Source organism: Apostichopus japonicus, chromosome 2, assembly GCF_037975245.1.
Source record: "Apostichopus japonicus isolate 1M-3 chromosome 2, ASM3797524v1, whole genome shotgun sequence".
Taxonomy (NCBI): domain Eukaryota; kingdom Metazoa; phylum Echinodermata; class Holothuroidea; order Aspidochirotida; family Stichopodidae; genus Apostichopus; species Apostichopus japonicus.
The window spans coordinates 19,617,150-19,630,771 of NC_092562.1; the positions used below are offsets into that span (position 1 = coordinate 19,617,150).

Consider the following 13,622-nt stretch of genomic DNA (forward strand, 5'->3'; position numbering starts at 1 on the left):
GTGTGACTATAACTTGTTTGTTTTTTCCCCCTCCTTAGTTGCTCTTTACCATCCCTCCAGAAGAGATACGTAGGAATCGCAAGACTGAGATCACCTGCTAATCTAGGTCGAACCAGTCAGGAGGTCCGTTTCGTCATCCTGGTGCTTGCACCGTTTAGAGAGAAAAGTACAAAGAATGCTCTGGAAACTGCCAGAACATTTGCAACACTGTTAGCAGATATGGATTGCAGACAGATGCTGTTAGAAGTGAAGACAGGTGAGTTCACAGAAGTAGGGGAATCTTATATCTTCATAGGTACAGTCATGGGGGGGAGGGGGAGGGGGATGGGGGCTTTTATGACACTTGTAAATTTTATGATTTTACCACAGCAACAGAAAGCAAGCCAAACTTGCACGTGTACTAGCATGTCTCCCAATTGTATTGACACCGCCTTGAAAATTTAACTAGAATTCTCGTCAACATTTTCGCAATGTACAAAAAACTTTGATGTGCATGTTGGTAACATATCGCAAATGCTGGATATGTACACAGAGAAATTTGTTTAACAATGAGTAAAACTTTGCCAGTTTGAAGTACTTCATAATTGGACCCACCGTGCTACCTAAGATTGCAGCTAGTGCATGATCAAATAGAGCCCAGAGCTTGTAACCCTGAGTCTGAGGTCAGTGGTTTGAATCTTGTTATAGCCAAAAAAATTCATTGCTCTTTGCAATTGTTTTTAATTTCACACTTAATTTCTGTTGTCCATGTACTTAAAGATTTCGAAAAAAAAAATTATATATTTTTTTTTGTTTAGCTAGTTCAGTGAACATGACATGATGTAGAAGGAGAGTTAGTTACAACAGACAACTATATTCAAATAACATCTCTTCTCCTCCCATCCTTTTTCTTATATTATTATAACCTAAGAAATGATTTATTTGTTTCATATTTCTTTCTGACACAGAGGAAGAGTTCAAAAGAACTCTTACAGAACATGCCAAAGAGCTGGCCATCCAGCAAAGTCATCCGTCCAGGATAAGAGGGAACTCAAGACCCAGCGTAACAAACGCCATGGATATGTTCGGATCTGTAAGTAACAAGATCGTCGCATATAACATTTAAAATATGTGACGGAAATTTCACTTTTCCTTCAGTGCCCCACGTTACGACGGCAGTTGCATCATCCCTCCAAAATGTCACTCTCTATCGATTACGACAATCAAATCGAGATGAATATGTAGTAGCCTCCGTCGTCGAGGTTTGTATCTCCCTTTCACATCGTCCTTGGAACGTCTTGGAAGGAAAAAGACTCTCTCATTTTGCCCGAGGAATTGAATACCAGAAAGATACTTTCCTCATATTAAAGACACTTAATGTTTGACAGAGAAGATCACATGGGTTTGTAGTGTCTGCTCAAAAACTCACAAGGGTTTTTCCAGGATGCTGCATATATGCTGTGATGTCAAAATGAGAATTGAACACTTTTCTCTGGCCTTGACATAGATGGTGGCCATATCAAAATTGTCTATATGTCAAGTGGTTCGGGTCTAGGGAGTCATGTGGGATTGTACAGTTTTAGATTTTGTTTTTAAGTATATCATTCAGACAGATCACTTGTAGACCATTAAACACTTCTACTTTCAGAAATGGTCTGAGGGAGTACTGAAAATGTAGTAGATTGTTAACCAATATAATTGTTTGGAGTATGCAGTTAAACACACACAACAGTAGGTCATCAAAATAGCAGAAGCTGGGACAAAAGTAAATTGAAAAATGTTTGATATTTGCAGCCTTCAATAGCTTATTTTTTTTTTTTTTTTAAGTCCAAGCTTTTGTGAATTTTAATATTTAGTTTTGGCTATGTCTTGTATAAAGTTTGTCATGGTAAACTTGTGTTGCGTTCATTCTTAAGTGCAGGATTATTTCATAAAAAAAAAATAATACAATGACATTCACATTAAAATTTAACCCTTCACATAGGCCAACATAAATTCATTTTCAAATTTGCTTTAAGGAAACAATTTCTTTTGTCAGATACTTTAAAAGGTCAATTAACATTGTCTTTCCATGTGCTAAGAAGTGAAATGATGATCTTATCTTCAGCAAGCATATTACTGTCACCCTCAAAGGGTTTTTCCCTCACGAAGACATCTAATGGTCTTTAATATACAACACTTCTCAACAGCTGCACATAATTTGTAGGGTGACAACTTCTCAGAAAATAGTACTTTTGAGCAAGTTATACCTAGGTTAGGCTTGGGGGCCATTGAAGATGGCAATTTAATGTTGAATTGCCTGATTTTGAGAAGATGACCTTGACTGCTGCCTGCAGTCAAAAATGTTCATTAAAAAAAAACCACCTTCCCTGTAGTCATCATGAATGTTAGTTGTTCAATAGATGAGTGAGTTGTAAAGTGTCTCCCAAATATTTAACAAAACAAAATAAGATATATAAACATGCTTGATCATAGGTAAACATACACTCCTGTGAAAAAGAAACAAGAAGGGGGGGTGGGGGGCAGAACATGACAGTGGGATAGTGATGAGGGAGGGAGGGAATTTAGAAGGAATCAGGTCAGTACAATCATACTTTTGGCCTGCACTGCATTGTAGAAGAAGTCTACTTTCAGCATAACTATTTTTGTTTTGACATTATGGTGACAGCTTTGTAGGCCTAGTCCAGTGGTATTGTTCAGATCAAAATATGCAAAATAATAGGGAGGCCTTGTGAAATCAAGAAGTTAGAACTCAGTACATACTCTTCAAATCACTTAATGTCACTTTGGTTTTTAAAATAAATTTTCAACTAGGCCTGCAACCCTCCATGGATGTCTTGCCAATCCCCAGGTGGAGGGGTTCAGGCCTGGGGGAACAAATGTATGTCACAAAGAATCATTAGACAACCTGAATTCTTCATTGAATGCAGTCTTATCATTTTCATGAGGTGCGTAGTCAACGCTAACATAAGACGGAAGATTTCACCGTCTCTGTAATCCATGGGTTGTCTATAATTTTGTCTCCATCTCAACTGATGAAGTACCGAAGCCGGAGGACAAAAGACTATCATAGAGGCACAGAACAAGGTTGAACGTTCAGGTGCCAGACAATGTGTCTTTCATCTCCAAGCAAAGACTATGATTGAAAGGATATGAGAGCAGCAGCTCCTGAAAGCAAGAATAAAAAACAAGGGAAATAAAAGAAACAGGAGAAAATAAGAGAGGAAATATAAAGAGGCCAAAAAAAGAATTAGTAGAAAAAGGTTTTGAGTAGTGGTTTTTAGATTTTGTACTGATTTTGGTCTACACAGATTGATGGTACCACCTGCAGTATTGGTGTTAGAGATGTTATTTTATGACCAGAATCTTTAAAGGTATCAATATTGAGAAATTAAGGCGGGCTGTTGGCTTTGAGTTGAAACAGGTGATAAAATCCCATTATGTTTATGGTAAGCAATGGGTGTCACTCTCTCTAGATGGTCTTCTGATTGGCAGTATCGCCTGTTGTGCAGTAGTTTGTATATAAACACAAAGTATAGCTCTGGCCTTGAACATTGAATAAAGTCTACATAAAGCTGTATAGTATCTGTGTGTGTCCAGGACGACAAGATATTCAAACAATCATTTGTACAAAGGTTTCTTTCATTGCATATAACAGCTTCAACCTATATTAGGTACAGTATACCAATCACAATCATCATCGACTGAACAATTAGCTAGCTTCATGCTGGTCTACAAATTGCGTGATTTTGTTTGTTTTGACATAAATTACCGATCATCGAGTGTGGTAGAATATGAGACAGTAATCTTTGAGTGGGCATGTTTGATCATTTGCGCTGCGTTTGATCTTGATCTCTAACTACTTCCATGCAACTGTATGAGAGCTTAATTATGTTCAGTAGATCATAGAATAAATGACTTAAAGATCTTGTCAGTATAAGTATATATAATTGCGTGTAGTCTCATCTGTGAAAGCTTCCACCGTATAAACTCCGCCACATTGCCGAGACCCCTACTCGACAGTGAGCACATTGTAAGCAGTGTGGTGATGGTCTGCTATGCAACATTATGAACAGGTCTGGGTAAATATTTTCCACTTTGGAAGATGAGATTTAAAGCATAATTGTGCAATTAGGAAAAGCATCCTCTATGTGTGCCCCACACACTGGCAAACTTAAACAATTAGCTAAATGCCACATTTCTGTGCTACATATTGTGCATTGTACTATATACTTTGAAACCTCAGGTTAAGTGCAAATATGATGCTTTTGATTTCGGATCATATGGCCATTCTAATACACTGTGCAGTCCACCCTTCTGTCAGTTAAAGTATGTTTATGAATTTTTGGTCATTACGTGAGCTGAAAGCACACATAGGTCAGAAATTCTTATTGGAACTATATAAAAGAAAATAAGTGCATCCATATGCTCAGAAGCTTACAACCAGTTTTAATGTTCACCAACCCTGATCTCAACTTTGACGGTTTTACCAATTTTTTTATCTTTTTCTTTAACAGTTTGGTCACAACTGGTTTCCTGGTCGTGGTCTCTATCTTGATCTCAGGCGTCGCTTACCAAACTACATCAGTGATTTCACAGAAGGCATCATGGGTACAAAGTCCATTCACAAGTTAATCTCTACCACACTATTTCTGTATTTTGCCTGTCTTCTGCCATCTATCGCATTCGGTGTGTTAAATGCAAAGAACACAGGGGGAAATATCGGTGAGTATCTAGGCTGTATATAATGCAAGTCATTTTAAATTATGTTCCTGTCATCTGTATTAATGTATAAAATAATAATAATAATTATAATAACACAGTGGATTTTTATAGCGCCAAATCAGAAACAAGAAGGAGCTGCTCTAGGCGCAATCAATAAAAAGTCCAGAAATGAGTCTCAAGGTAACTCGTAAACGTAAATATGGTCCGGTAGCTGGTTCCACAAAAGAGGAGCAGGGCAAAAACATGTTTTTAATCGTGGATTGGGTAGAGAAAGATAGGTCTTAGTAGAGCGACAAAGACAATGGGCAGGAAAATGCTTAGTTTATGAATTCCATATCCACCCACACATCCTCGACGCCACCCACACACCCCCTTCAACCCAACCTTCAAAGACGTGAATTTTTCCATTTTTTTAAGGCAGTGCTTTCTGTTCATGTCATTCCATCAATGTCAATGTCATGTCAATGTCAGTGTGACATTCATATAAATAATAATATGAAAGCGTTATTGTGTCAGCATAGGGAAAATACTAAGTTTATGAATTTCATATCCACCTACCCATCCTCTAAGCTACTCCCACCCAACTCCTTCAACCCAACCCTCAAAGATGTTAATTTTTCAATGTTTTTTTAATACTTACTTTCATCTGTGTTATGCAGAGTTTAAATAAATGCCATCTACATAATGTTTATTGAAGAAGTTGGGATATCAATGTAACACTTCAAATAGAGAGGGTACATGTAAATGTTACCCACCTGAAGACATTCATTGTCTAGAAGATTCTTAGCTTTCAGTAAATTTAATGTTTTGTTTAATTCAAAGCAGGAATACCACTTTGTTTTACAATATTTTCTACATCCATATATTTAAACTATATTTGCCCTAACAGTGAGGCAAAGCTCACTCAGGATAACTCTACCATAAGTTTAGTTCTTTTTATAACTGGTTAGATTTTATTTAGACTCAGAAAGGAAGTCTTTATACTTATAGGAGTAAAATGTGTGACTATTAACTTTTTTTTAGTAACATAGATATATCATGGCAAATGCTACATGAAATATAACTGTTTGATTCATTTCTCAATATATGTATTTGTGACTTCAGACACATGTGAGCTCTTTGAATAAAGTTTCTGTTTCGCATTTCATAAAGACAAAAACAAAAGGGGGGGGAAGAAACAGTCCAAACAGTTTGTAGGTATGTAGTAATTTTTAGTTCGGGTCTGCAATCCATGTCAAAGTTCAACATCTACGTAAAGTATTGCTACTATACCACATGTGCCGACCTAAAGGCAGAAATGTTTTGTTTTCAGAGAGGGACCTGGGTTTTAATTATTGCTTCTGACCATTTCAGATTTTTAAACTCACCACTGTTCAAAGTAAATGTCCGTGAAATGATAATATCCACATAATGCATTGTTGGATATCATTATTCGTTGTTGTTTACCTGTAGACATACCTTAAGTACATCTACCTCTGTGTTGATGTCGATGATATATTCATTAATAACCCTGATGATGCCTCCACATCAAATAGTAAATGTCCTTGCCGACAGGTCGTCAAGTGGATCTCTTACCTTAGCTCCGGCAATGTTGTGAATTTGATTCTACATAAGTTTCATGTTGAGATGCTGTTGTTATTTCGTAAGAATAGCTGCCCGCAAGCATGAGTTAATGACGTTGCATAGTCCTCAGAGAGCTGTTGTATCGGCCTGCAGCTAGGGATTTGAATGTTTACATACGGTGAGCATTGAAGCCTCTAGACTTTACCAAGGAGTCATGTCCATCCATTATTGTTTTTGTAAATTCATCTTAATTGTCTCCAGGGTGTTAAACTCTTGACACTTTTCTTTTGATGACTACATATAAACTGTATAAGATGAGAGTACGAAAGAGCTTTCTAAGTTCGACTTTCTTTGACTTACATTTTTTTTTTTTAATTGTGAAGAACTGGAAATTTTTTCCATCTGGTCAATTGTCTTGGAAAATTATGAGAATTAAAGCGATATGTTGACTTGCATAAGTTTATTTTAACTTGTCATTCCTATGATAAAACTTTAGGTGCTTCTAGTCAAATCAGGCACTGCACAGTATATTTGTATTTACCCTTTGCACTGCAAATCCCTTTTTTATGGAAAAGATGCATGAAGAGGGGAGGAATGGGGGTGGGTGATGGGTGGTAAGAGGACATGAGGGAGATGGAGAGTAGGGGTAGGAGTTCACAGGAAACTGAGAAGAAGATGCAGGAGTCAAGAAAGAGGCTGGGTCATAGGAAAACAGGAAGAAAGAGAGAGAGATAGCTAGAAGGGGAACATAGAAAGTGAAGAGGGAGGAAAGAGGGGTAGGGGGGGGGGTTGTGACTATGCTAAGAAAGGACATGAAGAGAGGTAAATTAGGCAGAAGCTAGGGTCCACAACAAAATAAATCTCTGTATACATATTTCATCAAACATGTCTATACTTAGGACTTCTTAGAGAAGTGTCAAACCTTTCCTATAAATATGTGCAGGCTTTTTAAGGGATAATGACAAAATAATATATTTTGATTTTCTGAAAGTCAGAGCAACTTTCATTTTTTTTATAGATATATATGTTCATATATATATATTTATGTGTTAAAAATTTGTTGTCCAAAACATGAATCACTTTAATTATTTGTTTACCTCAGTGATTATGAATCAGAAGTATCGCTACCCTAGCGAGCAGCTGAGCCAAAAACTTCCTTTCTGATTGTTTTTCCGCATGCCGTATCTTCGATCTAATATTTGAAGGCATCGAACCCTTTCATACCTTTAATACATAACATAAAACAATCTCCCCCGTGGATCTCATCTATACCAACATAAATTAGTGTAGGTATGGGCTAATTGAAAACAGGTAACTTAGATAACTATCGACCCCCAGAGACAAGTTCATCTTTCAGTTTGTTTTCGACAAAGTGCGGCAATTAAGCTTGTCTTTTAAATATTGATGACTTCTAAGTAGCAGTCCAGATTTCTATTTTTAATTTCTTCAGCTTTACCATTTTTACCATTTTCCCAAATTCTTATCTTTTCTTTTTTTTGGTCTAACTCAGAAGGGACTCAATTTCATCAACAAATTTAAAATGCTTCAAGTGGCAGTGACCTGCGAGATTTTGTCAAATTATGAAAACTCAGGTGGTCAGTCAGAAAGAGTATATAATGATATGGAATTCAAGCACTTTTCTCAGAATGAGATGATTGATTTTTTTTTTATTATTTAAGTATATCTGGATGGTTGGCCAGAACCATTAATATAAAAGAATAAATAATAATATAGAAGTGGTGAATTATTGGTCATGCTTGGTGAATCATGCATAAATGGGAGTAGGTACAGATTGTGTGACAGCCTTTTCAACAGCTCAAACCAGGAGTTCAGTTTATTCATCAGGGAAACCAGGAATCTCATGGTGGAGGGGGAGGCTGGTGTGGGGTGGGGTGGTGGCGGGTAGCAGTGTGTTTCACATGTATGCAATGCCTGTATGCAAGAAGAGTTTAAACTACAAACTGTGACGAAAAGAACTGCTTTTATTACATGAGACTTTCTAGTGACTGTTTTTTTCATACACTGAGGATGCCATATACATTAAACTGATCCAGCAGGGGTGACATCACAGATTGATAAGTCTCATCATGAACTCATTCTCACCATTGATCATCAATGCTGCATGGTTATATAATCTATGATTGCATGTTACGATATACATCATTTGAGGGGGGAGGGGAAAAAAGAAAGAATGAATAAAGAAAAGAAATATAGAAATGAAGTCAATCCTTAGAAATGTACCAAAGGCATCAATCCTTCCCAGAAAATCCTTGCAATGTCTAGTGCCTAGAGGGTAGAGCTATAAAGAGAGCTATCACCACGGAAACTTCCATTCCGTCCCTGACTAATCCTTGCTAACACCTCGCACATCAAGGTAAACAATTTTTAAGTAAGAAGCTCTCTTTACCGACAGAGCCAGATCTAATTAAGTGCTGGAGCTATTTTCCTGAGTGAATCGTAAGATCATATTTTCAAGGTTTGGGCATTTGAAATGTTTTCAACATCCTTTAAAGTTGACTTGTTATGTTAATGCATGTAGCTATTAAGAAATTTCGTTAATATTTCATTAATAGCTCCATGGTTAATGTTACTTAGATACACTGGGAGCAATTTCTTGAGAAAATTTTTGAGAGATTGTTGACCTATTATCATCACCATTTCTGATCTGTTTGTACAACCAATAGTGTTTATTTAGGAGAATAATATCTGCCAGCACACCAGAGGTGCAACCATCATTATTGTAATAGGGGCAGCTAAGAGGTTATGTTTTCAAGGGGAGGGGGTAATAAGAGTAGGGGTTTCCCCTGCCCTTTGAGAAATTTTGGTGAAATGGGGGATGCTTAGATGCAAAATGGTGCTACATTTGGCAACTTTTGGAACGATGTTGAAGAACTTTGTTATGTTTAGGTTGTACCACACATACTTGTTGTATATTAGTACATGTTTTCTATTATATTGAGCCTGCCTGTATTCATAATTCTTGTGACAATATAGTCTCAGTGTAATTATTAGAATTATATCTCTTAAAAGGAAAAGAGAAAGAGTTATTTTCTGTAAGTTGTGCAAGAGATTTCAATATCAGAATTTAATTTTAATGGTTAAGATGAATAAATATAAAACCGGTCGACCCCTTTAAAAGTTGCAGAGTGTGCTGTTTTATCATAGCCTCTATCTGGCCTCGGATGCATTGCATAGTTTGTTATTGATTAAGACGAAAAATAATGAACTTTAGAAACCTGGGAAAGGTAATTTTTTAATTCCATACCGTGGTATCATTTTCAAGCCAAAGTTAGGCAAAAAAAAAAAATTAAATAAAAAAACTTGTGAATCCCTTTAATACAGAGTGTGGTGTTCTGTTGTAGACTCTGTCTCGACACAGATGTAACGTATAGTTCCATAATGCCGGGTACGCTTTCACTCTTAGGTATTCAAAAAACATATCTGGCCTGAATTTTCATCAGTCTAAAAATCTACTTAGCGTTCAAATATCGAATTCCACACAGCAGTCATGAACACAGCTTTTCAAAATTTGCCAGAGGCATAACATTTGGTTCATTACTTATTAGCATTGAACTAGGCTGTACAGTGATGTCATTTGGATGCTGCCTTAGGCAACATATTTAGCTTAGCTTGCTTTTGGAATATTATCATGAATATTTCATCGATAATGGTTTTAGTTAGAGCTCCTACGCCTGATATTGCCATGTCTTTCATAACGATGCCGTTTACGTTAGTTTCACAGTCGAATAACCAACGTGCAGTCTAGCAGAAAATTACTCTAGCAAATATTCTCAATAAATCTTGGGAGTTAGTGCATTATGGAAATGATTTGATTCTAGGGCGTCCAGATATTATAATAATTTGTAAAAAGCGACTTCTAAGATGCTGGCCGAGAAAACAGCTGGTTTCATCAGAGCATTTCACAAGGATGAAAGTTTAAAGCTTTCCCTGCAGACCAAGTATTTGCTGTGTTTCTGCTCTATAGAAAAGTTTTAATAAGAATGGTTTGTTAGGGCAGGTCTCGTGGAGGTTGCAAAAGTGCATGCTTTGTCATTTTTCCCCCTTGAATTATGATATTATTCAACAGGATCTGAACAGGATGGGCGAGTGCCTGGGGAGCATGGGAGAGGGCCTGTGCCCCGTAAAATTTTATAATACAGTCGTTTACACTGGCAACATTTAAACTTGTACTACACAAATGTAATTATGATGTTGCAAACAAAAATTTTCTCAAATTGGCTGGGATCCCTCTTCTTAATCCTCCCCAATTACACCCCTTCCTAGAATGGAGATAAGCCAATGTTTGTGCCCTCCCTCCCCAAAGGATTAAAACTTTGGCTATGGTCCGGGTGACCAAGATTTGTATTCAAGCAATATGCTGTGTGTAAACAAGATCTCTATGCAGGGTTAATTATGCCAGAGTTTCATCAAGCTTGTCTCACTTCCCTTTCATCTGCATGCAGCAGTTTATAAAGACTAATATTGTAAACAAATAGCTGTTTAATATATGCTCCTTGGATTAGCACTAGAGAAGTAAAAAAAAAAAAAGACGGAAAACACGAAGGAAGAAGTAAGGTAAATGTAGCAAATTAATCGGCTGGCTGCAAAGTCTCAGGAGATAATAACTGATCCATAAATCTTCATCAGATTCTTCTCAACATGCCGCCGACAGATATGTTTACAGTAGTCCTCTACTTTGATTTTAGACACTGTTGTCTGCCTAGGTCACAGCGTTGACGGATAGGATGTTAGGAATACAAACAAATCCCAAAAGAGATTGAGAATCCCAGTTTCAGATTTAGAAGGTCTAGGATGAAAACTTTTGTGTTGGATGCCTGGTTATATTCGTCACTGATTTATCGCTGACACAGACAAACTGTTTCATATATGATACAATTAAGTGTTCGTCCCACTTGCTCGGTACAGCAAGCCTTGCCCTTTGGTATGTACATTGTATCTGCGATACATGTTATTTATGTTTTGAGAGTTACGTCTATACGGACGGATGTACTGTATATAAGTGTGTAAAGAACGGATTCATTCTGTCCCTGACATGGCATATGATAGCAATGGGGAATATGTGGGGAGTAAAAAAAACTTCTGATCAACCCTCAGTTTGTTTGTATATATATTTGTATGCACTATAATAGCCTAGTAGGTGACAATTGTAGTGAACTAATTACCACAATCATTGATTGGTTGATAAATAATTTTAATGATTTGTGAGAGAGATTTATGAGGAAGTAAAGATATAATTCATCAGGGTATTGTAACTATACCTCATCAGAACTAGTCTCCTGTTCTTATCTTTTTGCCATAAAATTAATTATGTACATGAATTATCTACAGGTGAAAGTCCAGACCTTTCACATATAGCTGTTTACATTCGAGATTTGGGAGCGAATGTTGTTGCAATGTTTTGACATGATGCTTCAAGGCTATAATCACAATCAGATTCCACCTGACTTCATAGATGTGCTCCAAGTCAATATTACGGAAAGATGCAGGAGGTCAATGAACGCTTCCCCCGCCATTCGTTAAATTCTGAGATGCTTTCTAAAGTTTTTGGTGACAGAGCTTCTTCTGTTTATCCTCCAAAGATTTGGACAAGTGCTAGAATGTACGATGAAAAAGTTGGTATGAAGCACTCAAGAATCTCCTGTAGCCCACCTGTCTCAGAATGGAGGCATATAGCAGCAGATATCTGCACTTCAGCACCTTAGCCAGGGCAATTATGTGATTTTAGTACTCTGTAAATGTCATTGATTGATTGATGGATTGATTGATTGATAGATATATTAAACAGATAGATTCTGATCTAGATCTGTAATTGTATTTTACTGAATATAGCATCTATGCACTTATTGGCCTACATATTTATGTCAATAAAACAAGTTTCAAGTTTGTATAGCTCTGTTTTGGACAATTTAGGTCTTCTAACATATCTGGCAGCTATACCATTTCACAATTCACATGCAACATTCATTGCTTATCCATGGAATTTTATCAATTCCATCATCTAGAGTACAAACTTTTCTACGTCATTTAGTCGCCGCCAATGCTCGCAACAGGGTTTCTATATGAATAAAATTCTCATTTATTGTTCAGGGCCATGATTCCTGATGCATTAATGAGGGAATTGCTTTTTGTCATGAATTAATACTTAATCAAGTTATATTGATGTCTTCCCACAGGAGGCCTAACTAACAAGAATTTCTCTTAAGGGATGGACTTGAAAGTCTTCCAAAAAAAAATTCAATGGTTTTATTTCAAAAGGTTTATTTTTGAAATAAAAAAAAATGAAAAAGATTTTTTAACAATAATATTCTTATATCAGATAGGGATATGACTTAGAGGCCTCATTCATGATGGATTGTTTATAAAAAATAAAAAATAAATCTTACTATACATGATGCAGCTGGTAGTGTAAGCTCTAGGCTGATGAAAATCCGTTTTATAGTGGAGGCCATTGTAGCTTGGTTTAATCAGCATGAATGCAAAACTATTCGTACTTTAGGTAAACTGGTCTATCGTGATATTGATTTGAGAATTGTTTTGCTATGTTTTGGAATTTTGTTCCTTGCCATTATATTAATTATGACGGTCTGTTTCACCCATCCCCACATGTACTGAGCCTATCTAATGTAGATCAGGTAAAAAAAACAACTAATTATATTAAGTAACTGTGATGAAGAATTTCAGGAACCTTGTTTCCTTTTGTGAGGAGGGAGGGGTGGGGATGGGGGCGGTAGATAGATAGGAAAGAGGAGATTGTGTACTTTCCTAGGTACACTGCTGTACAATTACCTTTACAGTAGTACATTGATCTATTTTTGTAATCATGGTGTCATTCAGCCAGGCAATTACATACACACAGCTTCCACAAACATTTGAAGATCCGCAGCATCCAGTTCCTATAGTTTAAAATTCGGAGGATTAACGAGAGTGGTTAGAAATCTCCTTCAAACAAGTAGCGTCCTCGGCCTCACTGAAAAAGATTCTCAATGACAAAAATGGTCCGTCATAAATCAGGAGATAATATCTGTCTTGATTTCACTACGGTCCTTCACCTCGCAAGGCTAATCGTCCGTGACTCCCGTGATACACCTGCTTCCCTTCCTGACCCTTGATCGTAGATTAATTTCCTGGACATTAAATTATTTCGACCATGTTGATGAGAACTTGTTTGCAGTTCAGTTTACCCGGTCACGTTTCTCTCGGGGACAAACTGAAAGTGTTTGCGCATACCTTTGTCTAATGAGAATCTATTGCGATCCCATTAGATCAATTACTTGAGTTTGTCCAAAGTCTGCAGCAGGAGGTCAAAGGAACTAGTTTATCTAAAGGAGAGTGTT

At 36.9% G+C, this 13,622-nt stretch overlaps 1 protein-coding gene across 9 annotated transcripts in view; it reads left to right on the forward strand.

Annotated features, from left to right (window-relative positions):
- LOC139981342 (solute carrier family 4 member 11-like) overlaps positions 1–13,622 on the forward strand; it is a 196,503-nt gene that overhangs the window by 143,056 nt on the left and 39,825 nt on the right. For all 9 annotated transcript variants that reach the window (XM_071993710.1, XM_071993683.1, XM_071993720.1 and 6 more), the window contains 3 exons: positions 39–256; positions 948–1,072; positions 4,497–4,704. In XM_071993710.1, coding sequence (XP_071849811.1) covers positions 39–256; positions 948–1,072; positions 4,497–4,704 — 551 coding nt within the window. The remainder of the gene's footprint in view (positions 1–38; positions 257–947; positions 1,073–4,496; positions 4,705–13,622) is intronic.